The sequence below is a fragment of the Chelonoidis abingdonii genome, chromosome 4, assembly GCF_003597395.2.
Source record: "Chelonoidis abingdonii isolate Lonesome George chromosome 4, CheloAbing_2.0, whole genome shotgun sequence".
Taxonomy (NCBI): Eukaryota; Metazoa; Chordata; order Testudines; family Testudinidae; genus Chelonoidis; species Chelonoidis abingdonii.
The window spans coordinates 55,704-83,406 of record NC_133772.1 but is presented as its reverse complement, the minus strand read 5'-3'; the positions used below and the strand labels follow the sequence as shown (position 1 = coordinate 83,406).

The window sequence follows — 27,703 nt, the reverse complement described above, 5'->3', positions numbered from 1 at the left end:
CGGGAAGGGGCGGGGCTGGGACAAAGCCCATTCCCAACCTCCCCATGGCCCGGCGGGCTATCCTGCAGGGGGCGCGCTAGGAGCGCGGGGCGCTCTGTCCCGCCGGGGCCGGACTCTATGGCAGGCGCCGTTCCATTCTCGCTATCTGCCTGCCCTTGAGGTTTATGGGGAGCGGCCACTCTAGCCCGTTCGCTCTATGGTGTTTGCTGTTCGAGAGAGTCCTTCTACCTCGACTTCCCTGACTCTATGGTACAAGTGTGGCGTTGTGGCCGGTCTCGTCTCCGTAGCCACCCCTCTCTATGGTACGGATCGCCCATGGGAGGCGCTCTGGCGTAGCGCCGCTACCACTTTAGGATATTTGCCACCCGCAGTTGTCGCTCTAGTGAACGAGTCTCCTCTCTATGGTAACTGCCCCGCAGGAGTCGTTCTAGGCAGGCGGACTCGGCCCCGCTGTGGCATCGCCACTCGCGGACGCCGCTCTACCCTCAGTCTAACTATCGTCTATGGTTTTACACTTGCAGTTCGAGTCGCTCTAGCCCGTAACCGACTCCTCTCTATGGTGTTGCGCAGCCGCTCTGGTCCCACACCCCGTGGGATGGAGTTTCCGGTTACTTCCCGGAAGCGGAAGCCTAGGAGTGCGACGTAGGGACGGAGCACCCGGAAGCGGAAGTGACGAGCCCAGGGCCCTGTCACCTCTTCGCTGTAACGGAGACAGACTCGGAAGCTGCTGCTGCTGCCGAGACCCGGGAGGAGCCGGAGCCGCCGGGCGGGATGGTGAGACTCAGTCCGGCTCCCGTTGGGCCCCATCCCCGGCCTCCGCCCGTCCTGGTGCGGCTGGAGCTGGGCAGGGATTCGCCTCCCCCCCGCCCCCATGCTCAGCTGCTTCCCCGCCGCACGGCCACTTCCGTCACTGGCTGGAGCTTTGGGTTGAAATGAGAACAGCCGCTTGCAGGGTGACAGCCTGACACCAGCTACAGGCTGACAGCCATGCGCAGGCTGACACCAGCTACAGGCTGACACTCACATGCAGGGTGACAGTCTGACAGCCATGCGCAGGGTGACAGCAGTCACAGCCTGACATCGGCTACGGCCTGACACTTGTGCACAGGGTGACAGCCTGATACTCGTGTGCAGGGTGACAGTAGCGATAGCCTGACACCAGCTACAGGCTGACAGCCATGCGCAGGGTGACAGCAGTGACAGCCTGACACTAGCTACAGGCTGATACTCACGTGCAGCGTGACAGCCTGACAGCCACACACTGTTATTGTAGGAGTAAAGGGCAGCAGAATTGTGCTTAGCCTATCCTGATTGCGGAGGTTACCCTCAGTGCTTTATTTTGTGCCAGGGCAGAATTGTGACTAGCCTGTCGTGATTGTGGAGGTTACCCTCAGTGCTTTATTTTGTGCCAGGGCTGAGCCCTGGCACCTCTAGACCTGGCAGTTCATAACCCCAGGACCTCTGGGCTTGCAACATCAATCATTAATGTAAAAAACTTGCTGGAACACTGGCACTTAATTGTTGAACCGCAGCACCTCTTTCATTACAAATTAAGCATTGCTCACCGTCAGCTGAACTACACTCGGTAAACAATGGGTTTGGATGCCAGATCCCGGTGTAGAGAAAGGGTTGGGGGCAGATGTTTTGCTTGGTGGTGTCAACTCTGCCTAAGAGTCACAGGTGCCATTTGATCTGCCTCTCTCCCTGATTTAAGGATAGAGCTGATTAGGCTCCATAGAGTCTTTTTTTTTTTATTTTTAAGTGATCACTGATAATCCAAGGGCGTAGACTTGCTGCAGGACAGCATTTCTGGGTAGGACCCTGCCCAGGCTGCACTAGCAGTGAGGTTCCCCACTGAGAGCTGGTGGAACCTCAAGAGATCAACTTGCAGAGGTCGCAGTGGCAGGTGGCAGCAGAAGGTGACAGCGCTGGGCCATTGGCAGTGGAGTGAATGGTGGCATGACAAACAACAGCGTCCAGAGCGAGCAGCCGGAGCAAGTGGAGAGCGGCTGGAGGAAAGAGCAAGGTGCCTTCTCCCCCCTCAACCTCCCCCTCGCAGGGAAGGAGGTAAACTCATACGAAAGCACCTCTGAACTCTATGTCTTCACTGACCAATGTCTACTACTATGAGTGGGGTGCGGTGGAGGGAGAAGGGAAGGGTACATTAAAGGAACATTTGTTTGTTGGGCTACATTTTAGTGACGTTGCTCCCAAATGCTAGATTTGTGACTGGGAAACAAATATAAATATACATTTCCTAGTATGCCAAGATTTTTAAAATGCATTATTTGTCAAGGTAATTATCTCACATTGTTGCTATCTCAAGAGATCACTATATTGGAGAATTTTAGTACTAAACATTTGTATTGTTATATTATAATTCATTTTTACGTAAGAACGGTCAGACCGATTGTCCTTCTAGCCCAGTATCCTGTCATCTGAACAAGTAATCATCCAGTGATCCATCCCGTCATCCACTCCCAGCTTCTGGCGCGCATAGACTAGGGACACTCAGAGAATGGTGTTGCATTCCCGCCCATCCTGGCTAACAGCCATTGATGGACTTATTTTCCAGGAACTTATCTAGTTCTTTTTTGAACCCCCTTACAGTTTTGGCCTTCACAGCATCCTCTGGCAAAGAGTTTGAAAGGTTAACTGTGCATTGTGTGAGGAAATACTTCCTTGTGTTTGTTTTTAAACCTGCTGCCCATTAATGTAATTGGGTGACCCCTAGGTCTTGTGTTATTTTGAAGGGCTAAATAACACTTCTTTGTTCACTTTCTCCACGCCGGTCAAGATTTTATAGACCTCTATCATAGCCACACTTAGTCATCTCTTTTCCAAGCTGAAAAGTCCCAGTCGTATTAATCTCTCTTCATATGGAATCTTTTCCATACCCCTAATCATTTCAGTTCTTCTCTGTACCTTCTCTAGTTCCAATATATCTTTTTTGACATAGGGTGACCAGAACTGCATGCAGTATTCAAGATGTGGGCATACTGTGGATTGATATATTAAAAGTGGAGGATCTTGGTTTGCCAAACTGATCAGCAAAGCCAATGCTGACAACCTACATGAAAAGGCTGCAAAACACCAGGCCTCTGGACTGCGTCGACGTGCAGAAAGCCTTGTAAGCTGGTCACTGTCACAGCCAATTGTGGAAGAACTTAATGAGGCTGTTAAGAATTCTGGAGACAAAGCACAGTTTTGAGAACAAATGTGACTGTTGCAACAGTCATACACACTCTGCAAGCAGGAGTCCAATGTTAAGTGCATTTTCCGTTATTAATCCTGAAGTTGGACTCTGGTTCCGAACAAGACCAGCAAATGTTCGCTGTCTTTCTGCAAGAAACTCAACTGGCTGGTTAGAAGCATGTGGTGCAGCAGTGAAAGGTTCAGCAGTTGAAAAAGTGAAGAACTCTCACTGCATTCAGAAAATGTGCATACATGGCCAATGAATGAATTGATGCATATGGGCATCAGGTATTAAGTCATTGTGATTATTTTCATGTCAGTGGTAGGCCAGTAGATGCGTTTCTAGATGTTCAGGTTATAGAAGATACATCAGCTGCGTCTCTGACAACCCACGTCTTAGAAGAGTTAATTGCTTATAAATTGAACCCCAAAGAGATGGCTGCTTGTGCATTTGATGGAGCTGCAAACTTCTTTGGAAGACGTAGTGGAGTATAAGCTTTGCTCAGAGAAAAGTGTAACCCTAATCTCTCCCATACACACTGCAGAGACCATCTTCTCCAACTAGCACTAGTATGAGCTGCCGAATCTTCAAAAGATGTTTAAAAAGCCATCAATTTAATGTCTTCATTATACTCCTTTTTTTTTTTCCAGCAAGAGTCCAGAAGGACTGAATGTCTTGGAAAAAATATAAGATACAATGTGACTGAAGTTCAGATTAGTCCAACCTGGGAAAACCTGCTGGCTTTCTCATGAGCGATCTTTGGCTGTTGTCTTAAAATTACTACAACCGTTATTACTGGCTTTGGAAAGTGTCTACCAAGATAGGACAGATCTAAATAGTGAGGCTACTAAGTTTACAGAAGACTATCACCCTTCCCTCTCTTTTAAGTCTACTGTTGAAACCACTTGGGTCATCCAGGCATCTGCTACAACAGTAGTAGATCTCTGTCCAGCAATAGATGCTACACTTGGATCAATCAAAGAGAGAGCCGTTGAAAATATACTGGAAGAAGCGAAGACTTCAGTCCAGAAGTTGACTAATGAAGGCACTTGTATTGAATCCTTAAGTGAAGAAGACAAGAAGTCTTTGTTAAGACAGCTGAAAAAGTACACAGACTTGATTCTTACAAATCTACAACAGCGACTTCTGGATTCTACTCAACCTCCGTATAGCTTTTACAGATGCCTGTTTTATAAAACACCGACCATTGAGTGAAGTGAGACACTACCAAAAATGGGGCTGCCAAGTGATCAGGACAGAGCGGAGAATTTGAACATAGAGTGGAATATCATACGATGAACGAACAAAGATTTGACTTCAACTTTTTCTTTTTCATCACTAGTGGTTTGACCCAATCTTTGTGCTATGTTTCTTGGGTTGAAAGAAATAAGAATTCATCTCTTTCTACTCCCAGTCTCAACAGCTACAGTTGAGTGTTCTTTTTCCTCGCTGAATAGAATTTTGTGTTCTGAAAGAAGTTGCATTCTGCATGATCATGAGCATACCTGAAGGACTGGAAGTACAGGACACGAGAAGCCACCAAAAAATGAACACAGTGCATTTGAGAAGTTCATTAACAGAGTTGTGCAAAATTACAAGAAGAAATCAAGAAGGATGTAGTTGTTGTGCTTCATAGTAGGCTTGAAAGCCAACTTTAATTTGTATGATGATTTTAAAACATGAGTTAAATCTAATAAAATGGTTGTGAAACATTTTTCAGTTTTTACTATGGTGCCATACAGCCCACCTTCACCCACACAGTCTAACCTGTTGTCAGCCCTCACTCCACTGTAAATTCGAACACCTCCACTTAATTTCAGTTCCCAGGGAAAACACTGGAGCTGGGGGCCTGGCTGGGGCAGGAGCCTAGAGGAAGGAGGTTTTGGGGGGGCTGAGGGGCACTGGGGGTGGGGGCAGGAGCTTGAAGGAAGGTGGTTTGGGGCAACTGAGGGGCGCTGAAAGGGAGGCTAAGCCTGGGCGCAAGGGGAGATAGGGTGTCCCCCCGCCCTTTACCTTCCCATGGCGCTGTGCCTCCCAGTGTTACACCCTGGAGCCCACCTTCTCCCTCTTGCCACCTGGGTGTCTCCCCAGCAACTCCCCTAGGCACCTCCTTGCCCATGGCTTCTCCTTTCATTGCACCTTCTTCCCAGGGGAATCCCCCAGCCCATCTTCCCCTCCTGGGGTTCATGCCCCCTTGGGGCAGTGGCCTGGGTGCAATGCCCTCCCACGTACTCCCCAGGGTATCTCTAGGGGCTCTCCCCAGCCCCTTCCCATCCCCCACCCTGAGGTCTCTGCGCTGTGCCCTCTTCCCACCCTAGAGTTCCACCCTCCACAGGATCTTCTGTCACCTTTGCTCAGCTTCCCGGCCATGTGATGTGTCCTGGGGCTATTTCTTTTTTCTCTCTCAAGCTGTGCCCGCTTTACCCATCGCTTCCTGGTGCACCCCTAAATCCCCCTCTGGAGCTCTGCTCCCCTGGCCTCTGGGTTTACCCCACAGTGCTGCATTCCCTGCTTGTCTTCTCACTCTCTGTTTCCCCCACTGTCCCAGGTGAGCACGACAGTAGCAGCAGCAGCAGCCTCCTGGTGGTCAGAATCCTGGCGCCCAGCCCCTCCTGGGGTCCCTGTCTCCTGGACAGCGGCAGCAGCATGAACGGCAACGTGGCGCCACCGGGGGTGGTGGAGGCAGCGGCACCGCTGCCCTCACCTGGCTGGCGGGATTTCTGTGAGGCCCATGCCCGGGCAGCCGCCCTGGACTTCGCACGGCGTTTCCGCGTCTTCCTGAGCGAGAACCCCCAGTTTGCAGCACCTGGGGCGGAGGCTGCCTTCTCCCGCCGCTTCGCAGAGCACTTTGTAGAGCACTTCGAGGCTGAGGTGAGCCGGGCCTGTGCCGGCGACTCACCCCCCCGCTGTGACATCGCTCCCTTCACTGGTGCCCATCATTGCCCTGGGGGCGCCGCCTCCTCCTCCACTCGTGACCTCTCCGAGACCTGCAGTGACTCCTCGGTGGCGTCTCCAGTGGAGCCACAGCCCGGCCTGGCCTCAGGGTTGTCCAGCAGCCAGTCTCGTAGCTCTGAGGACGTTTCAGCCTCTGCCACGACTGCCAGCGCGAAGCCTAAGCTCAAGAAGCGCTTCTCCCTGCGCAACGTCAGCCGCAGTGTGCGGGGCAGCATGCGAGGTATCCTGCAGTGGAAGAGCTCAGCCGAGTCCCCTACCGAGGAAGAGGCTGGCGGGGCCAACACCAATTCCAACTCCTCGGGGAGTGGGGCCGCAGACTCCCTGCCCACCGAGCGCTGGACACACAAGTTTGAGAGGCTGCGACTCAGCAAGGCGCCTGCCCCCAAAGTGGAACTGTCCAGTGTGCGCCGGGAGGGACTGCTCAATTATATCGTGGCTGATGACAGCGGAGGAGGGGGTGGCAGCCGGGCCCGATGGCAGAAATGCCGGCTGCTGCTGCGGAAGGCAGGCAAGGGAGAGGGCGAGGGCTACCTGCTGGAGTTCTACATCCCCCCCAAGGTGAGGGGCAGTGGGAGTTGTGCCCCATCCTGGGGGGCAACCACCCACCTGATGGGATTCTTCATGGGGGGCTGCTAGTAGGGATTGGCCAGGGGGAGCCTCAAGTCTGGGGTGGCAGAGAGCTATGGTTCAGGATTGAGGAGCATTGCTAGAGCTGTGCATGTTGTGACAGGCGAGGTGAAATGACAGGTGTTCTGGAGACAGGGCTTCTGGGTACCTTGCCTGGCTTTGGGAGGAGAATGGGGGTTTAGCAGGGTGCACCAGTGGATCTTAACCTTTCCAGACTACTGTACCCCTTTCAGGAGTCTGATTTGTCTTGTGTTCCCCAAGTTTTATCTGTCTTAAAAACTACTGGGCTCTAAAATCAGGCCTAAAAATACAAGAGTGTCCCAGCACATCAGTTATGAACAGTGGCTGATTTTCTCATTTTTACCATGCAATTATAAAATAAATCAGTTGGAATATAAATATTGTACTTATATTTCAATGTGTAGTCATAGAGCAGTATAAACACATCGTTGGCTGTATGAAATTTTAGTTTGTACTGGGGCTGTCAAATGGTTTTAAAAGTTGCGATTAATCGTGAGATTAAAAATTCATCGTGATTAATTGCCATTTTAATCGCACTGCTAAACAATCATAGAATACCATTTAAATATTTTTGGATGTTTTCTACATTTTCAAATATTGATTTCAATTACAACAGAGAATACAAAGTGTACAGTACTCACTTTATATTATTTTTTATTACAAATATTTGCACTGTAAAAAAGATGAGTATTTTTCAATTCAGCTCATACAAGTGCAATCTCTTTATCGTGAAAGGGCAACTTATGAATGTAGAATGTTTTTTTTTTTTTTTTTTTTTTTTTTTTTTTACATAACTGCACTCAAAAATAAAGCAATGTAAAACTTTAAAGCCTACAAGTTCACTACTTCTTGTTCAGCCAATCGCTAAGAGAAACAAGTTTGTTTACATTTACAGAAAATACTGCTGCCCACTTCTTAGTTACAATGTCACGTGAAAGTGAAAAGAGGCGTTCTCATGGCACTGTTATTGCTGGCGTTGCAAGGTATTTATGTGCTAAGTATGCTAAACATTCATATGCCCCTTCATGGTTTGGCCACCATTCCAGAGAACATGGTTCCATGCTGATGGTAGGTTTTGTGGTATAACAATCCAAAACAGTGCAGACCAACACGCATTCATTTTCATCATCTGAGTCAAATGCCACCAACAGAAGGATGATTTTTTTGCGGGGGTGGTTCAGGTTCTGTAGTTTCCAAATCAGAGTTTTGCTCTTTTAAGACTTCTGAAAGCATGTTCCCCACCTCGTCCCTCGCAGATTTTGGAAGGCACTTCAGGCTCTTAAACCTTGTGTCAAGTGCTGCAGCTGTCTTTAGAAATCTCACATTGGTACCTTCTTTGCATTTTGTCAAATCTTCAGTGAAAGTGTTCTTAAAACAAACAGCGTGCTGGGTCATCATCCAAGACTGCAATAACATTTAAATATATGGCAGAACACAGGTAAAACCACAAAGCACGAGACATACAATTCTCCCCCAAGGAGTTCAGTCACAAATTTAATTAATGCGTTATTTTTTGAACGAGCATCGTCAGCATGGAAGCATGTCTTCTGGAATGGTGGCCAAAACATGAAGGGGCATATGAACATTTAGCATATCTGGTACATAAATACTTTGCAATGCCAGCTACAAAAGTGCCATCTGAACGTCTGTTCTCACTGTCTGGCGATGTAACTAAGCGGGCAACATCTCCTGTAAATGTAAACAAACTTGTTTGTCTTAGTGATTGGCTGAACAAGAAGTAGGACTGAGTGGACTTGTAGGCTGTAAAGTTTTACATTGTTTTGTTTTTGAGTGCAGTTATGTAACAATCTACATTTATCAGTTGCACTTTCACGATAAAGAGATTACACTACAGTACTTGTATGAGATGAATTAAAAATACTATTTACTGTTTTTTTTACAGTGCAGATATTTGTAATAAAATATATTAAGCGAGTAGTGTATGCTTTGTGTTCTGTGTTGTAACCAAAATCAATTTATTTGAAAAGATAGAAAAACATCCAAAATATTTATAATAAATGTAAATTGGTATTCTCTTATTCTTTAAAAGTGCAATTAAAACTGTGATTAATCGCAACTGATTTTTTTAATGAATTTGTTTCGAGTTAATCACTTGAATTAACTGCAATTCATTGACAGCCCTAGTTTGTACTGACTTCTCTAGTGCTTTTTATGTAGCCTGTTGTAAAACTAGGCAAGTGTCTAGATGAGTTGATGTACCCCCTGGAAGACCTCTGCCTATCCCCAGAGGTACACATACCCCTGTTTGAGAACCGCGGGGGTAGAAGAGCCAGGCTGGACTCCTGAGTTCCTGATCTGGCTGTGCACTCTTGACAAAGTCCCTTCCCTGGGCTGCACCCTCAGTATAATAGGTCAGTAATGACCCTGTCCCATCGCACTCAGCCTGACGCAGTCCTGTGTGGGGAGGGGGATGAATGGCCTGGCCCAGGGCTGGGTTGATTGTGGGTCCCATCTCACCTTGCTGTCTCTCACCTGCTCTCAGTCCACCAAGGCCCGGGTCAGCATCCTCTGCTCGGCAGTGACAGATGTGCGCACCACCACACCGCTGGAGATGCCTGACAAGGAAAACACCTTTGTCTTAAAGGTGGGTGTGGGGGACTGGGGGGGCTGTGGGGGAAATTGCTCACGCGTGGGGGAGAAGAGAACAGTGCACACCCCTTCTTTGCACTGCTGCTGCTCTCGTGGGTTAGGCACAGGGACCAAGCAGGTGGAGTCATCTGAGGGCTAGGACACCCCCCCTCCGTGGGGGAGCAGGCGGGGGGGACCATCCCCCAGTGCTGAGGGTCTGAGCAGGAAGCCCCAACTGTGGGGCCAGACTGTGGAGATGTTCTGTGGGGGAGGGGTGTAAGAGGGTTCTGGGAGGTTGGGGGTGGCCTCACAGGCGTGTGCAGAAAGAGTTCTGGAAGATGTCCTGCCGTACTGGTCGGGGAGGGGAGGAGCGGGGTAGGAGCACCTGAGGCTGGAGTGGCAGAAAAGGGGTGCCAAGGGGCTGGGGGATTGGGATGCTAGAGGGCTGAGCACCATGAGGGATTGGGAATGGGGTGCCCGGGGCACTGGTACTAACCCGGTGTACCTGGCAGATGGAGAACTCTCTCGAATATATCCTGGAGACGGTCGATTCGCTGCAGATGAGGTCGTGGCTGGCCGACATCCAGGACTGCATGAGCCCGGGGTGAGTGAGCCAGTGTCTGGCCCCGACCGCAACTCTGACGTCTCCCCATCATGGCAACAGGGCTCCAGGTCCCCTTCGCCTTGCTCTGGGACCCCCCTGTGCCACCAGCTCCTTCACCCCCTGCGTTGCCCTGGCTTCCTGCCCTGGGCCTGTGCTCAGTGCAGGGTCCAGATCCCCGTTTTTAGGAGGGGGAGCCAGGCAGCATCCCCGGGGATGGGGGTGTCCTTTACCTATGAATCATGTCGGTGTCCCTGCAGGGAGAACATGGACAGCATGGACCTGCCCTGCCTCAACCACTCGGAGAGCATGCCAAACCGTGAGCTGCCCCTGGTGCCCAGCGAGAGCAATGAGCAGCTGTCCCAGGGTGAGTGTCAGCAGAGACCACCGGTCCTGCCAGCCCCCCGAACCACCCCATAAGCCATCTTCCACCATAACCAAATCTTCAACCTCTCTATCTCATACCCTCCTCAGCCCTGCCTCTTCTCCCCATGAACCAGCACCCCGTAGCTGGCCCCCCTGCCCTGCATCCCCCTTTACCAGGGGCCTGTAGCCAGCCCCACAACACTTGTCTCCTCTGTACCCTCCCAAGCCCTGCCTCCTCCCATACCATAGCTCTGTCACAGGTCCACAGGATCAGTGCTATGGCCCCAGCTTTGGAACAGTCTCTCGAAGGACCTCTTCAGTGAGCCAGGCCCCCTGGGGTCTCTCTTCTCCCTGGACAAGGCATGTGGCTTCACTGCCTGCTTAGACTGGACCTCTGGGCTGCAGCCTCCAGTTTCCCCCGTGAGCTGTGCCCAGCAAGTTCCACTGAGCCAGACCCTGTCAGAGACGTGCCCATGGTGCCAGGACGGTGCCCCTCGCCCAGTGTGGTGGGGATAGTCCCACAGCGCTGGTGTGCAGTGGGGTGTGTTAGTCAGCTGGCCATGGCACAGGGAGCCCTTAGGGTAGCGCAGAGGGGTGCAGGTTACAGCCCAGTCTGTTCTGCTCAGCCCAGAGCCCCACCAGGCTATGGAGAGCTCCTTGGGTCAGGCTCTCTCCTCGTCTATCTGATCTTCTTTGTCAGGCTCCCAGGGTGTGGTCTGCTGGAGGCAGTCAAGGTACTTACTTTCCCTTCCCCCTGCCCTAGTCCTTTGTTCCCAAGCTGGGGAGATGCAGCTCAGCCCCCTGCTAGGCGGAGGGTGTGGCATTCCCTGGACTGGACTGCCATGTCCCCTTAGCTCTCCAGCCTGAGGTGTTTTGGACACTGCTGTACTGTTGCACCAGGCTGCTCACGTGCAGCCACTAGCATGGAAGGCCACTCCTAAATGTTTACATGAATGCTTGCCTAGCCAGCCATGAGTCGATACAGGGTGGCACCCGCATATCCCCTCTCTCAGCTCTGGCCCCCCCCATAATGTGCGTCTTACACTGCTCAGTAGCCCGCTGGACAATACAAGCTCATAGATGGTTGAACATCCCAACAAAGGGTAACATTTATGCACCAGCCTTTGTTGTCTCAAGTAGAGGTTTCTTAAACACTTCAATTGAACCAGCTGGTTTAGAGAAAACAATAAACCAAGTTTATTAACTGGAGAAAGACCCAGTTAAGTGATGATAAGGGAAAAGGCATAAAAGTCAGAATTGGTTACAAAAGAAAAAAAGATAAAACCACTGGCTAATTCCTAAACTTTACCAAGCTCAATAAGATTTGAAGCAAACATCATTCTCTCCACACCAGACGCTGCAGGCAATTCTCAGTTCATAGGCTCTCCTCCTTTCAGCCTGGGACCATTCCCCTTAGTTCAGTACCCCCACAGGTCTTCACTGATGTTATGAGGAGAGAGCTGTAAGGAGGAGAGGAGAGGAGAGGTGGCTAGAGGTGTCTCCCCCTCTTCGATAGCCCAACCCTTCTGTGCTGGACAAGCCTTGCTGGGTCATAGGGGCTAACGGTTCCATGGCGTATGTCAGCTCAGATGAATTGTAAATTTCCTGTTTACAAGTTCCCTGCTGGTGAATCTCTGATTAAGCAGGCAGTGATCTTTTAGCCCCTAGCTGGCGTGCCTTTGTCTCTGAGAAATTGGCTTATGGTGTTATGCAGAATCACAACCTATTTCACTAACAATCATACAGTAAAACCTCATAATTTGACATAAGGTGTTGTTACACACATTTCAGTGGGGCAGTGATGTTCAGCAGAGTATGAGTTTTCAAATGATACCTCACAAGGCACATTTGTACCAAATATATCGTAGCCATATAAAAGTGGTGACCATAGGGTGCAGGGTGTCACAGCAGGGAAGTTGGTATGTCTCTGGGTCGTTGGTGGCTAGGTATTGGATTTGTCATTATCTTCTGAAGAGCTCCACTGATATGGGCCCTAAGGGTCCAGACAACTAGGGTCCACCCACACCTGTGTCCTAGCCTGGCAAGAGCTCACACACCTGTTCTTCCCTCTGAGCAACAGTGCAGCACAAGAGGGAAACTCTGGCGCACACACACCAGCCTATATAAAAATGTTACAAAAAATTGTCACTTTGTGACAACCTGCCATACCAGCACCCTAACTACATAGCTGGTCCCCAAACCCTGCTTGCCCTCCCCCAGGTACCAGTGCCCCATAGCTGGCCCCCCAACCCTGCTTCCCCTTCAGGTACCAACACCCCATAGCTGGTCCCCCCACCCCTTCCTCTAGACCAGCTCCTTCAGCTGTCTTCTCCCCTACACCTGCCACACTAGATACCTAGCCTGTCTCTCCATGCCCAGCTCCCTTCTCCCCTGAGCCTGGTTCCTCCTTTTCACAGTTGGCTCCTGACTCTTCTTCCATCCACTGTTTCTCTTGTTTACAGATGTTTTTCTGGGTGCAGTGACCCCACCACAGCCAAAGCTGGCATGGGCTTCCTGTGGCTGGGGGGCAGTGCAGGAGGAGTTACCCCCCTGGGTCCAGGGGATCTCGAAGCAGCCATGGGCTGAGGGTGTCTTATTCAGGGGCAGGGTCTGCAGGGGTGGCAGTGACTACAGAGAGTAGACACGGTAGACAATGACAGTTGGAGAGAAGAGGGATCTGAGATGGGTACATGGGGAGTAGCGAATCCAGAGAATGTGCTGCCCTGGGCCAGTGGAACTGCCTGCCACTGGATCACACTGCGTTTAGGAATTGGGTACTTCCAGAGAAAACTAGACCAGCTGGACCTGCTGAGGAGGGAGCATGAGCCACACAGCATGGGATGGCCTCAGCATGAGCCATCCCTGAACTGGGTCTGTCCCAGCACCCCCAGCTCTGAGGATTAGTAACTTCGTCTGCATCTGTCCCCCCAGGTGCATATGGGGGTCTGTCTGAGCGCCCCTCAGCTTCCATCTCCCCCAGCTCCATCTCCATTGCTGCTTCCCACTTCAACTCCATGGAGCTGCTGCCTCCTGAGCTGCCCCCCCGGGTCCCCATCGATGAGGCAGCTGAGCGACTGCAGGGTCCCTATCCCCCTGGCCTGCTGCACACGCCCTTCCCTGACACTCCGGACGCCACAGGTATGGAGCAGAGGAGTCCATGCGAGGGTTGGGGGAGGAGTAATGGGGAGTTCGGGGGGACCATGTAGCCAGGAATGGGGGTGTTTCCAGGAAGTGTGTGTCAGGAGCAGGACCCAGAGTGGAAAAGAGATTTTGTGGGAAGCAAAGGTGTCATTAGGAAGGGGATGAGGGGGAGGTCTCTGGTGAGGGGGGTGTTTGGGGAACTGGGGATACCAGGTCTGCAGGAGGGGCATGCTGGGGGGTGTGTTCAGGGAAGGGGGGAATGGGTCTGGGGGAACAGGACGGGGGCTGAGTGGAGAGCATGTCAGGGGGATGTGCCAGGGATGGGACTAAGAGGAGGAGGCTGGGGAGAAGGGACAAGTGCCGAGTGGGGAGCAGGTCAAGGGCATATGCCGGGGACAAGGGCTGAGGTGGGAGCAGGTCGGGGAGAAGGGACGGGGGCTGAGTGGAGAGCAGGTCAGGAGGATGTACCAGAGGCGGTGGCCGAGCGGAGAGCAGGTTAAGGGGACGTGCCGGGGACAAGGGCCGAGGGGGGAGCAGGTCAAAGGGATGTGCTGGGGACAAGGGCTGAGGGAGAAGACAGGGGCTGAGGGGGGAGCAGGTTGCGGGGACGTGCCGGGGACGGGGGCTGAGTGGATTGCAGGTTAAGGGGACATGCCGGGGACAAGGGCCGAGGGGGAGCAGGTTGGGGAGAAGGAACAAGGGCCGAGTGGGGAGCAGGTCACGGGGACGTGCCGGGGTCAGGGGCTGAGCGGGGAGCAGGTCGGGGGGGTGTGCTGGAGGCATTCCCCCCATGTGCTGTTTCACTCCCCTTTCCCGTGTCAGGCTCGTTCCTGTTCCAGGGGGAGCCGGACCCCGGCGGGGGCGACCTAGAGCATCCCCTCTCCGAGTACCCCTGGTTCCACGGCACCTTGTCCCGGCTGAAGGCCGCCCAGCTGGTCCTGGCTGGCGGCCCCAGCAGCCATGGTGTCTTCCTGGTGCGACAGAGCGAGACCCGACGTGGGGAGTATGTGCTGACCTTCAATTTCCAGGGCAAGGCCAAGGTGAGGGCCTGAGCCTGTGAACCCATCCCCAGAAAAGGGCCAGGAGTCCTGGGGCCACAGAGCCTGTGGCCATGGTCTGACCCGCTTCTCCCCTTCCCCCCACCAGCACCTTCGCCTGTCGCTGAATGAGGACGGGCAGTGCCGCGTGCAGCACCTCTGGTTCCAGACCATCTTCGACATGCTGGAGCACTTCCGAGTGCACCCCATCCCGCTAGAGTCGGGCGGCTCCAGCGACGTCACCCTGGTTAGCTACGTGGTGGCCTCGCAGCGGCTGCATGGTGAGAGCGTGGGGGGCTCTTGCTGCACCGGGGGTGGGGGGCGGCAGCCCCAAGGCACTGTGGGTTGGGTGTGCCGGGCGCCCGGGAGGGCACATCAGCTGCAGTTCCATCCACAGCTCATTCATAACTGGCTGGAGGAGGCGTGGCTGGAGGCTCCCTGTCTGCCTGCTCCCCTGTGGGATCTGGGGGGAGGGGAGCCATGGGGTTGGCTGTTCCCTCTCTGTCCGTCTGTCTGTCTGCGTGGCTGGGTCTCCGTGGAGGTTCCCATCTGGCTGGCTGGAGAGTGTCTGTCAGGGGAGGGGCATTTCCAAGCCCCAGGCTGGTGGTTCTCCATCTGGCTGGGGGGAAACATGTTTGTCTTGCTGCCTGGGAGAGGAAGCATGCTGTGGTTGGGAGGGAGGGCTTGTGTCTATCTGGGTCTGGGGGAATGTTTGGAGGGAGGTGGGCGTGTGTCTGTCTGACTCAGCGGGGAGGGAGCGTGTGGCATGCCTCTGGCTCAGCTGGGGGAGACGGGCATTGCCCGTGTCAGGCTCTGGGAGGTGGGTGCATGTGTCTGGGGGTGGGGGAGGGGGGGGCTCACATGTCTGGCTTGGGGATGAGGTGGGAGTGCATGGGTCCACCTAGGGGTGGGGGAAGGAGGTGGGTGTGGCGTGCATATGGCTCGAGGGGGAAGGAGGTGAGCACAGTGCGTGTATGGTCCAGGGGGAGAGGGAGGGAGGTGCAAGGAGAAGGTGGGCATGGGTCTGTTGGGGGTGGGGGGGCAGGCAGTGGGCAGATGTGTTAGGAGAGGGGGTCATCCAAGCCCTATCTGGCAGTTGTCCTGTCCTGTGTCTGTCCATCCGTCCGTGCTTTGACTGTCTCCCCAGGCCAGGCGACCGTCTGTCCCCCCCACGTCCATCTGTCTGTCCCCGTATCTGACAGGCGTCTCTGTCTTCCCCCCCCTCGTGCCCCCCACCCCTGCAGGCAGGGACAGGGCGGGCAGCCGAGCCGCCGCCTGTGAGCCGACCCAGCGCAGCCCTGACTCGCCCGGCCTCGTCTCCATCGGCGCGAATGACTGTTTGTAAGTGTGAGCCGTGGCGGGGGGCATAGCCCCGAGGGAGTGAGTGTCTGTTGTGTGCGCCATGGCCCATCATGCCATCCATTGGGGGTGGGGGGTCGTGTCTGTGAGCTTTTGCTGCTCACCCCCGTTCCCCAAAGCTCCTGCGGGCAGGGGGCCGTTAGATGTTGGGGGGCAGCAGCTGCTGGGGGAGAGGGGTCTCAGATCTGTGAGGCTGGCCCTCACGGCCTCCTGTGTGACCCTGTTCCTGATGTTGGGGGATGGGGAGCTGTCACCCTATTATTGATCAGGGGGTGGGGGCTGGGGTTTCAGTGTCAAGTGCATCAGCTAACACCTGACCCCGTCTGTCTGTCTGTCTGTCTGTCTCCACAGAGCCGAGCACCTCCCATAGCCTGCCCCCCCCACCCCCATCCTGGCACGCAGCTCCGGAGGGGGGGCCCCTGCAGCCCCCTTGGCTCAACCCCGAAGCCCCAGCCCCCAGCAACCCCTCCCTGCTGAAGGAGGAGGAGGAAGGGGGCACCACAGGGGACCCGGAGGATGGGGCCACGGGAAGGCTCCTGCAGCTCGAGGTTGAGGAGCCAGAGGGAGACATGGGGCATGCCCGGGCCATCAACAATCAGTACTCCTTCGTCTGAGCCACGTTGGGGTGGGGCAGCCCCACTGAGCACCCCGGGCCCTGTGACAAGGGAGCCCCAGCCCCACTGTACGCCCCCGGGCCCTGTGAGAGAAGGGCCAGCCCCCTTGAATCCAGCTTCCCAACCTCCCACCTTACATGTGATCATTGAGCCTCTCCCCTCAGCGGTACAGAGCCCATTGGGACAGGAAGGTACGTCGCCCCCCCCATTGGCAGAGGGGCTGGGCACCGAAACACTACAGGGCAGGGCCTCTAGAGCGCTACGGGGAGTAAAGGCCTGTCCCTCCCCTGGCCAGGGGGGCCTGTCCCTCCCTCCGTGGCTCCGCACACTGTCACTGAATGTTTCGAGTCTCCGAATGTATCCTCATGCATCCCCCAGTGTGACTTCTGACCCCAGAGCGTTCAGCCCCCTTCTGGTCCTGTTCTTCTCCCACCCCAAAGCAACATATTTATACACCTCCTGGAGCCAGCCTAGGGCTACAGGCCAGGCCCTGACACCCCACGTTCGACTGGCCGCACCTTATGGACCCCCCAGTAAATTAAAGAGAAGATACTATATATGTCTGTCCCCTCATGTGTCCCCCAACCTGTGCGCTGCCCCCATCTGTTCTCCCTGCCCCATCTCACCCTGCACAGCAGTGCCCACCGCCCCTCATGGCGCACCCTGCTCGCCCCCTTTCAAAATTATTTTTCTACTGTGGAGTAGTTAGACTTTCTTCCCCTGACCCAGCCTCACCAGACCCGACCCAACCCCACCCCAGCCCTGACTCCGCCCTGTCTGCTGTTTAGTTGGCCGGGGTCCGTTTGTTGGTTTTTGTTAATTTTTCTGGCATTTGTACAAACCTCATTCACCTTTTAAAGAAAAAGAGGGAAAGAAAAGCTCGACTGCAGCAGCAGTGGCTCTGTTTCTTCTGTGCCCTGGGGGCTGGAAAGTCACACACCCTGCACTGGCCTCATCCCCACGAATGGCCACCCCAGCGCCAAGGGAGTGTGAGGCACCTTCCCTCCCTTCCCCCCGCCCCCCAAGGGCCTGGGGACGGTGCTTGCAAAGGAGTGGGGTGACTATGGAGGAGTAAATGTCCCCCACAGCTGGGGGAGTCATGGGCATAGGGGGGCTAAAGGGACACCCCCTGCAGCCAGTGTGGGAGCAGGCCCCTGGGGGATAAATACTCCACTGTGCCTCCCAGGGCAGAGGCCGCAGAGAGCTGGGCCAGTGCTGGGAAAGGAGGGAGCTAAGACCTCTCCCCCAGGCCAGAGTCCCCAGCATGCTGACTGTGAGGGTACAGGATAGACACGGGCCAAGCCCCAGCTGCTAGGGTGCAGGGCCATGCTGGGGATGGTGGCAGCACAGGCAAGTGGGGAGGGTAAACTCAGCCATCCCCCATGACCTCCAGAGCCTGTGGTGCTGCTGAGGGCATGCAGTCCCCTCCGCCCTAGCCCAGGACCTGGCCTCGTCCCTCCCGCTCGGCACCGCAGCCTGGGTGTGGGGGTGCCTGCAGTGGGTGCTGCACAGTCCGTGCATACGTGTGGCACTGACCTCTGGCCCCATAGCTGGGACCCCCACGGGCACGGCATGGGATGCTGCCTGCCCCAGACTGGAACAGTGGGGGCTGCCCCCTGGTGCAGCTGGGGTTGAGTAATGGCATGGTGGGGTGAAGGATACCCACCCCCCCGGGCTGCGCAGCTCACACGGGGGCAGGCCCCTGCTGGCTCTCAGCTGCAGCCCCTCTGTGCCCTGCCCTGGCTCCAGGGACAATGGACCTGGGTCCCCCCAGCCAGGACCAGGGAGGACCAAGCTGGCCTGGGAGGTGGCTGCTGGGAGCGGCTCGAGACAGCAGGGGGAGCTGCTGGTCCCTGTGGGTTCCTGCGGAGCCCCTGGGAGCTGCCCCCCCCCCCCAAACTCCCCTCCCCGGGGACACGGAGCTGAGAGTGAATCAGAATCGCTCCAGATGGGAGATCAGAAGTGGGCAGGAGGGGCATGGGGTGGGGGAACCCAGGGCTGGGCTAGCAGAGGCTGCTGGTCCGGGGTGAGGGGCACCGGCAGAGCTGGGAGGGGGCGAGCCTGGGCTATCAGGGGCTGCGGGTCGGGAGTGAGGGGGACCAGCGGGGCTGGGCTATCAGGGGCCGCGGGGCGGGAGTGAGGGGGACCGGCAGAGCTGGACGGGGGCAGGGCTGGGTTAGCTGGGGCTGTGGGTCGAGAATGAGGGGCACTGGCAGAGCTTGGGGTGGCAGAGCTGGGCTGGCAGGTGCTGCGGGTCGAGAGTGAGGGGCACGGGCAGGGCTGGGCTAGCAGGGGCTGTGGGGCGGGAGTGAAGGGTACCGGCAGGGCTGGGGAGCCCAGGGCTGGGCTAGCAGGGGGCTGTGAGGTAGGAATGAGGAGCACCAGCTGAGCTGGGGGGAGCCCGGGGCTGGGCCAGCAGGGGGCTGTGGGTCAGGAGTGAGGGGCACTGGTAGAGCTGGGAAGCCCAGAGCTGGGCTAGCAGAGGCTGCGAGTCAGGAGTGAGGGGCACCAGCTTATCAGGGGAGTGGGGCAAGAGTCCAGGACTGGGCTAGTAGGGGAGTTGAGGGGCATAAGCTGAGTGTGTGGCAGCCTCATTGGGCTTCTATGCCCAGGTGAGACAGCAGCTACCCTTGTTCTTGGTGCAGGGAGCTGTGGAGGGGCGGGATGTGTGGGGGTTGAGGGGAGGACAGTGATGCAGGGAGGCGATGGCAGCTGGAATTGGGCAGGGGCTGGTGTGTGTCCCATAGGCCCCCCCTTTCGCTCCCCAGCTCCAGGTTGGAGCAATGGCCTGGCACAGGGGCTGACGGGTCCTGATCTCTCCGGGTCTGATACGGAATTGCTGGGGCTCCCCTGGGGAACTTACTGCCTGAGGAGACCGAGTCAAAGCCCTTGGTCCCCAGCTGGATCCACCGGTGGGGGGGTGTCAGTCTGGTTCTGTGGGGCAGCCAGCTCCTGCTCCTCACTCACATGCATGGGGGGCTGTGGAAACCTCAGCCCAGCTGCCCTCCCCAGAGCGCCCCTTAGCCCCTTGTGCCAAGCACTCTCACCCCAAGAGCTCCAGAACCCCCGGGGCTCTGTGTGACCTTGTTCCTAGCAGCCACCTGGCCCTGTGGAGACAGACAGGGCCAGCTGTGGGTGGAAGGTGGGGGGAGCAGGAACCAACCAGCCTCATCAGGGTTCCCTTGGAAAACTGATCACCTTGTTAATGGGGGTGGATGAAGGAGGAGGAGGGGCCCCTGGGCTGGAAGTGGGCGCAGGCAGAGTTAGCCCATCATTTGGGACTCTGGCCTCGTGAGAGGCCTTAGTGCATGTTCGGCCTTCCCTGGGGGCCTCGCACCTTGCCACAGACCCCCAAATAAGACCAGTCTGGCAGCTCCCTGCAACAGCCCAGCTAGGGCGGGAACGGCCCAGCCCAGAGGGACTCCTCCAGGGAGCCCTGTTATCGGTGCTGAGCGTTTAGAGCGAGCAGTGCCTTGAACGGCGGAGAATCCACTCCTCAAAGCCACAGTGGCCCAAAGGTCAGTTCCTAGAGGAGTTGGGAAAATGGGACTTCTGCCTCATGGATTTTTTTCACAGGAAAAAGTAACCCTAGTGAAAACAGCCTGTCCCATGGGAAATGCTGATAGGAAGCCAGAGCACTTCTTCATTTGGGCTTCAAATTAGTGATATGTGTTTGTGCGTCTTATGGGAGCGCCCTGGAGCTGCAGTCCTGGGGCAGAAGCCTGGTGTGCCAGGTGCTGTACAAATACAGTAGCACGTTGGGTTGGTTTTGGAACCAAATAAATAGTTTGAGCAACTGGGGAAGCTCCTGCTCGCTCGCTCAGCCCCCGACCCATAACCATGTGCATGAGTGCCTGCTGCGAGGCGTGGAAACTGCCTCAGAGTCCCCCTCTTAGTGGGTGTGACATCAACACAGCCACCCCATCTCAAGTGTTCATCAGTTGAGAGAGCAGCTTGAAAACCAGGTTTCCCACCATGCAAAATGCTAGAGGCTACTTATTTGCCTGCTGTCTCTGCAACTTTTGGGAGGTTGTGTCCTCCCAACTTGTCTCGCTGATTGCAAAGGGCAAGAATCTGACTTAGGGATGCCAAGAACCTGCTGCAGTCACAGGACTCAAGGAGCTGGGGCTCAGTGGAAACCCTCAAACAGGATGGGAGCTGGCAGCACTGCAGGGATGGGGCAGGGAGCCAACATTCTTGGGTGGGGGCACGGCCAATGGCTGCACCAAAGTTCCTGGGACCTCTTCACCCCACACAGGCATCAGGGCGATTGGGGATGAGCTTATATCCTTGGCAGCTGGGTGGATGTCACTGGGGAAGCAGCTTCCCAAGGCCTCGTCAGCCAGGCTGAGGCTAGAAGGCTCCTGGGGTTTTCTTCTGGCTATGGGAGAAGGCTGGGCGGGGACTGGGGGCTGAACTGCAGCCCAGGACTTTGGCTTCTCATAACCCCTCTGCCTGGGAGGGAGGGGGAGCACTGTGTCAGGGCAGGGGAGAGAGTCAGACATAGCCACCCTCCAGCACAGAGGGGACTTCGTCTCCTCCAGCTGGAACACAAAGGGGCTCTGCTCACAGGGCCCTGGGCCCCTCACTGGGTCTGGAACACAGCACCCCTGGCCCACGGATGGGCTGTGGGGTTGCAGCTGGCGCCCCGCATGTTGGAGATGGGGCGGGGTTAGCATGCCCAGAGGCTCCTTGCCAAAGGGCCCGCTGGTCTTTGCAAACAGCTGTCACTGCAGACCTAACAAACTCACTGCTCCAAACAGGCCATACAGGCTGATTTTCCAGAAGGAGGAACATGAGAGGCATCTGCAGGAGGCGCCTGACTTGTCAAGATTCACAGTCTTTGTGTGCCATGTGTCCCAAAGTGCTAACAAAGACTGTTGCTACTGCCAGGGTGCGTGAGGGGCTCGAGGTGCGACTCAGCCACTGGGAGGGTGTGTCCCAGTCATCGATCCCCCTCTCTCATTAGCCAGGTAATGCCGGTTCTAGTCTGCCCAGGCCACAGCCCAGCCAGTCGCTGGACAACCAGCAAAGACAACTGCTGCTGAGCACAGCCAGTGGGAGGTGATCCAGCCTGCCGGAGAGCGCCTTGGTGGGAAGTAAAGACAGTCACGTCTCAGGATAGCAGAGGTTTTCGGTGCACAGTCATTGAGGGAACCCCTGGAGGCAGGCTTCCATGAACGTCTGGCTCCTGGGCCTTGGGCGTGGCAGGGAACCCTGCTCTGTTAGCTAGACCAGGGTACTGCAGAGACGGGCAGAGCCAGGGCTGTGGCTCACGCTTTGCTCTGGGTTGTAACCAGATGTTCCCATCACTTCTCATCATTCCCATAAACCTGCATATGGTTTGTTACAAGACGCCCAGGTGCTGCCTGGTTCCTGGGGCGCAGTTTGAGGGAACACGAGGGCCCATGGTCCTGTGGGGCAGAGGCTCTGGGATGGCTGCGAGCAGCCAGTGTTGGGCTGCATGGCACAGGGGAGCGATGCAAAGCAACATAGGAACTGGGAGAGCACCTACCGTTACCCTGCGAGGCAAGCTCAGGGCTGGTGGAGCCCAAATAGAATAGTGAGCAGCTGGCAGGCTGGTGGGGCAAAGGAGCCACTCAGCAGCCACCAGGCTCTGTCCTGCTGGGCAGGGGTACTGAGGGTTCTCAGAGTCCTGATACCCCAGAACCATCACAGTGCCCCATGGATGTACCCCATATACAGGCCATGGGGACCACAGGAGAATCACTGCCCCATATACAGGCCAGGGGCTCACAAGGGGTCAGTGTCCCCTCTATGGGTGGGTTTAGTGCCCTATGTGCAGGGCACAGGGGCTGTAACTGGCTCCTTAGCAGATGCACGCCCACATGGGACAGTGTCCCAGCAGGCAGACAGGGCTGTATGGGATGGGGGCATGGGTGGTGCCCTGGGGCCAGTCCTCAGGAGCGTGAGGGTGGGGGCGGGGTGGAGCCATGGAGCAGTAGTACCATGGGGGGCAGTGCCATGGTGTGAGGTGGGGGTTGGTGATGGGGGGTTCAGTGCCTGGGGACTGCTCCCCGGGGCGGCGCTGGCAGCTGTGGCCAGGGCTGGGGTGGTGGAAATCTCTGCACTAGGATCCCTAATCCGGGGGCAGCAGCTGCTCCCCCTCCCCCAGCTGGGCTGTTTATTTTCAGCATATGCAGCGCAGCAGGTCCCTTATAGGGTAAGGGAACGTGGCCCAGCCCCACAGCTCCTTCAAGACGGATGGGGGGCAAGGTCCCTGAGCAGCCCCTGTGCACACCCATGTGCCAGGGGTCAGCGCTTGCACTAGTGACACCGACATGTTGCCCCCAGGCACTACCGGCCCCTTCCATGGGTGTGAACTCACCACCGACACTGAGATGGGGTGGGGCACACAATGCAGCCTCCTCTGCACCATACACGACTTCTCCTCAGACACAGCGATGATGAGGGATTAGAGTTTCCAGCTCCCCCCCCACACCTCAATAAACTCCCAATGCACTCAGCTCCCCCCACTCATCCAGTTCCCCCAACGCACCCAGCCCCCCATGCACCCAGCTTCCCCCACTTCAATACACCCCCAACGCACCCAGCTCCCTCCAATCCACCCAGCCCCCAAAGCACCCAGCTCCCCATACTCACCCAGTTCCCCTCACGCACCCAGCTCCCAGTGCACCCAGCTCCTTCCAATCCACCCAACCCCCAATGCACCTAGTGCCCCCCATGCACCCAGGCTCCCGCCAAAATACTCCATCCAATAGACCCGGATCCCCCATGCACTCAACCCCCAATGCACCCAGCTCCCCCATGCACCCGGCTCTCCACCTCAATACACTGCCCCAATGCACCCAGCTCCCTCCAATCCACCCAACCCCCAATGCACCCATCTCCCCCCATGCACCTGGCCCTCCACCTCAATACACGGCTCCAATGCACCCAGCTCCCTCCAATCCACCCAACACCCCATGCACCTAGCCCCCCACCTCAGTACACTGCCCCAATGCACCCAACTCCTTCCAATCCACCCAACCCCCAATGCACCCAGCGCCCCCCATGCACCCAGCCCCCCACGAAAATACTCCTTCCAATACACCCGGATCCCCCATGCACTCAACCCCCAATGCACCCAGCTCCCCCTGTGCATCCGGCCCCCCACTTCAATACACTGCCCCAATGCACCCAGATCCCACCATACACCCAGTCCCCAACACACCCAGCTCCCCCCATGCACCCAGCCCCCAACACTGACAGCTCCCTGTGAAACCCTGGCACCCCCATATTCACCACTGTCATATAATAACAATTAGGATATGTTTTGTAGAAAGTCTGCCTTGTGAGGTATCATTCTCAAAGTCTTGATCTGCTAGGAATTAATATTTAATTGGATTGGATTTGCTATTGTTATATGTGAAGTTATGAAGTTTGGCTGTGTGTGTGTTACTGAAACATGTTGTGAGGTTGAAAACACTCCCAAGCAGCCTTTCAGGTACGACAGTAAACAGGCCAAACAATGTTAATTGCTTATTGAGGAAATGCATATAAGCACCAGGATCACCCCAGGGGCTGTGTGCAATAGAAATTTCTCAAAGATCGCACTGCACAGTGGGAACTGTCTGACCCAGGTCATAGCAAAAGAGCTTTCCAGCGAGTGGGGAGAAGATAGAAAAGGGAGAAATAATATCATGACTAGTCCTCACTCTCCCTACAACCACACACCTGAAAGTACCAGAGGAAAAAGACTGAACTGGGGGAAGTGCTGATCCCAGGGTAAGAGGATTTCTAGCCTGTGTATGGAAACTGCTGGACTGTTTGTATCGTCAGCTAGAATGAGAAATTACTAATTCAAACCCAATCTTTCTCATATTTTAGGTTTAGTTGGCAGTTTTGTTTATTTGCTAGATACTCTCCTTTGATCCATTTGCTATCACTTATAATCACTTAAAATCTATTTTCTGTAGTTAATAAATCTAGTTTGGATTTTACCTAAGACACTGTGTGTTGTTTGAAGTGCAAAGGGGCTAAATCTCAGCTCATGAACAAGAGTTGGTGCACGTCCACTTTCCTTTGTAGAAGTGTTGAACTGGGTGATACATTCATACTGGTGGGGTTTTGACCAGGGCAGGATGGTTCAGCTCTAGGGTCCTAGCCTGGGAAGCTGGGGGTTATCTTGGCTGTAGCATCTCGATTGCTGGCTCATGCAGTGGCTGTCCAAAGTGGCACCTGCAGCTGGGTGTGTCCCTGCCTGTAGAAATGCTGGTTGGAATGTAGGATTGGGAGCAGTGAAAAGCTTGTCACACCAACTCAGTGCTGATAGGTAGCCCAGCCTGGCATGGAGGAGCCTGGTGAGTCAGAGGGCTCAGTGGCACCCCAGTTCCAGGTTGCACCCAAGGGGGGATCCGTCACACTGCCTCAATATACCCAGCCCCTCACTCATCCAGCTCCCCCCATACACCCAGCCCCCCAACACACCCAGCTCCCAACAAACTCAGCTGTCCCATACACCCAGCACCAGTGAGATTCTATGATTCGATTCACCCAACCTCCCTATTCACCCAGTTCCCACTATGCGCCCACCTCAGCACACCCAGCTCCTCCATCCCCAGCCTCAAAGTGCTCTGGCCCTAGTCCCATCGCCCCACCTCAGCCCCAGCTCTCCCTCCAGCACAATCACATCAGGACCCGGATGCCCTCATGTGTTGGATCCTCGTGCTCCATGGACTGCTCCTCCAAGGGCCATTCCCTCTCCCACATCAGGGAATCCCCTCTTGTCCTTCCCCCTCTCCCCTCCCCCTTTGCTGGGATTCCCTGTCCCTGAGGCCTGGAGCAGCCTCATATCACACTCCCCCGGGGGTGGGGCAGGGAGCAGATCAGGTCAGCTGCAGCCCCCAGCGTAAGGAGTGAGAGTACAATCTGAGAACCGTCCGTTCCCCCTCCCAACCCCATGTCGGGGACGGGGAGAGACTGGTTCCTTTAAACCAGACACCGCGGTTCAAAGTCAGCCAGAGGTGCACCTCAGCAGCCAGGACTCCTGGGTTCTCCCACCAGCGCTGGGAGGGGGTGGGGGACTGGGAGAAAGGATCCTAGGTTCTATTCCCTGCTGTGCCCCAGGTCTCTGTGTGATCAGCCCCTTCACAGCTCTGTGCCTCAGTTTCCTTTTACTCAGTGCTTCCTCCTGCCCCATCCAGCTGTCTGTCATTCTCTCCAGCACCTGGCTCATGAGGCTGTGGTCCCAGCTGCAGCAGCTGGGGTGGGGGCAACCCGTCCACTTCAGAGACCCCCGGCACCAAGAGAGCCTGGAGTTTGATGGTGTGTGTGAGTGCGCGCATGAGCAAGAAAGAGAAACAGCTGTGGGGAGCCACCTCCACCCCCCAACCCTGCACAGCTGGGGGTCACAGGCCCCATTCTGACCACCTCCCAGCACAATTCCCCCCCATCCCTCCTTACCCTTCCTGCCCCCTGCCCCCAGCCTGTTCCCCTGTGGGCACTGACGTGGCCAAACAGCAAAGGTTGTGTGGGTAACTGGAGCCAGGAGAGGCAGCAGCTGTTGCTCGAGTTACACTTCTCTGCCTGACCTCAGGGTGGGGGGAAGTCTGGGGGCTCAGGCTCTCTGCAGACTCTGGCAGCGTCGCTGCATTGGTCACTCAGAGCAGCTCCCCGGTTTCAGTAAGATCACCAGACTCAGGCTTGACTCTGGATTCAACTGGTGTGATTGAGACCAGAATCTGCCCTCCCATTCACAGCAAGGTGCGCTGCCAGAGCCAGACAGGGCTGCATGGGGGGCAGGGGATTGTGGGGGGCAGAGCTCTGTGCTGCTGCACAGTCTCTGGGAAGGCACAGAGGCTTCGAAAATGGAGTCATAGATGGAAATGCATCACTAGGCTGGAAGATTAACGTTCCCCTTCAACTCCTCTGGGAATCAGGACACCTGGGTTCTATCCCCAGCACTGGGATGGGAGTGGGGTCTAGTCAGGAGGGGCTGGGAGGCAGGACGCCTGGGTTCTATCCCTTGCTCTGGAGGGGCAGGTGCTGAGATGAGACCCTCAGCAGCTGTACCACCCCAGTCACTCAGGACATGGATCTGTGGTGGGGACAAGCCACCCCACTCCCCTTGGAGCAGAAGCCATAAATTAACTTTCCTGCCAACACCCAATAAATCAGCTTCCATCACCACCCTTCCCCCGAATATCCCAGCTGGGGCCAGTCACCTCAGGACAGGACAGGGAGCAGCCAGTCAGGGTGCCACGGGGATGGGGCAGGCTGGGATTGCAGTTCTCTTGGGGTCAGGGACGTGGGGGACTGGGTGCAATGAGACTGGCTCAGCAGGGATCCATGGGGGTGGGGAGCAGGGCCCTATGACTCACTGGCTGCCCAGCCTCCAGGCTGCTGCTGGAGAGGATACTGGGTGCAATAGGGCCCCATGGAATATGCTGCATCCCCCTACCCCTCCCAGGGGCAGATAAATGCCCCTTTAACAACCTGGGCCCAGATACAGGGATCCCACTGGGCCGGCCCAAGACCACAGGCCAGGAATCCTCCATCCCTTGCCCCTCCCCGCCTATGCCAGGATCTCTCCCAGCCCGTGTCCTTGTTCCCTGCTACCGGGTCCCCCTGCCCCACACACGATTCCCGGAGTCTCCCGGGCTGAGCCCTGTCTATGCACCAAGGGGCTGAGCTGGTTATGGACCGATCGCATTACTGCTGCTGGCTGCGCCGTCTTCTCCAGCCAGAGGCAAGTTTTACCCTTCAGTGGGCCCGCTGTTCGCCTGCCTTCCGGCCCAGCGCTCAAAGTGGGGAAATGGAGTCGGGATGCGGGGGGCACCCATTTTTCCAGGCCCCCCCAATTGGCCCATTTCCCCATTGGCCCAGTGGCTAATCCACCACTGCCTCCAGCCCTCAGACCCACTGCCCTGCCCGTGGCCCCAGTGAGCCCCCAACCCCACTACCCTGCCGCATTGCCCTGCTCCTGTCCCAGCCTCCGGCCCCACTGAGCCTCCATCCTTCAGCCCCATTATCCTGCCACCATCCCAACCCCAGCCCCAATGATCCTTCAGCCCCCAGGTCCATTGCCCTAACCCCATCCCACCCCAAGCCCCACTGATCCTCCAGCCCTCAGCCCCATTACCCTGCCCTTATCCCAGCCATCAGCCCACTGATCCTCTAGCCCTCAGCCCCATGATCCGTGCCCCAACCCCCACACCCTGTCAACTCTCTACCC

General features: G+C 56.0%; 1 protein-coding gene across 3 annotated transcripts; it reads left to right on the top strand.

Annotated features, from left to right (window-relative positions):
- Positions 1 to 635: 635 nt before the first annotated feature.
- SH2B1 (SH2B adaptor protein 1) lies at positions 636 to 17,395 on the top strand. 3 transcript variants are annotated; one of them, XM_032776180.2, is made up of 11 exons: positions 689 to 774; positions 1,763 to 2,026; positions 5,745 to 6,709; positions 9,303 to 9,404; positions 9,901 to 9,992; positions 10,250 to 10,356; positions 13,287 to 13,493; positions 14,319 to 14,536; positions 14,643 to 14,814; positions 15,778 to 15,874; positions 16,244 to 17,395. In XM_032776180.2, the coding sequence occupies exons 2-11, from the start codon at positions 1,960 to 1,962 to the stop codon at positions 16,260 to 16,262; spliced, it is 2,046 nt and encodes a 681-aa protein (XP_032632071.1). In that variant the 5' UTR covers positions 689 to 774; positions 1,763 to 1,959; the 3' UTR covers positions 16,263 to 17,395. The 3 variants fall into 3 exon arrangements, with proteins under 3 accessions (XP_032632072.1, XP_032632071.1, XP_074920820.1); XM_032776181.2 differs by lacking the exon at positions 1,763 to 2,026 and having other exon boundaries at positions 636 to 774; XM_075064719.1 differs by lacking the exons at positions 689 to 774; positions 1,763 to 2,026 and adding an exon at positions 2,039 to 2,159.
- The last annotated feature ends 10,308 nt before the right edge of the window (positions 17,396 to 27,703 follow it).

What these genes read in the sequence shown, in the direction of transcription:
- SH2B1 (XM_032776180.2), top strand. Translation starts at nt 1,960, where the DNA reads ATGACAAACAACAGCGTCCAGAGCGAGCAGCCGGAGCAAGTGGAGAGC. An exon ending in AAAACACCTTTGTCTTAAAG is followed by an intron (nt 9,405 to 9,900) that starts GTGGGTGTGGGG and finishes TGTACCTGGCAG; the next exon opens with ATGGAGAACTCTCTCGAATA. An exon ending in CAATGAGCAGCTGTCCCAGG is followed by an intron (nt 10,357 to 13,286) that starts GTGAGTGTCAGC and finishes CTGTCCCCCCAG; the next exon opens with GTGCATATGGGGGTCTGTCT.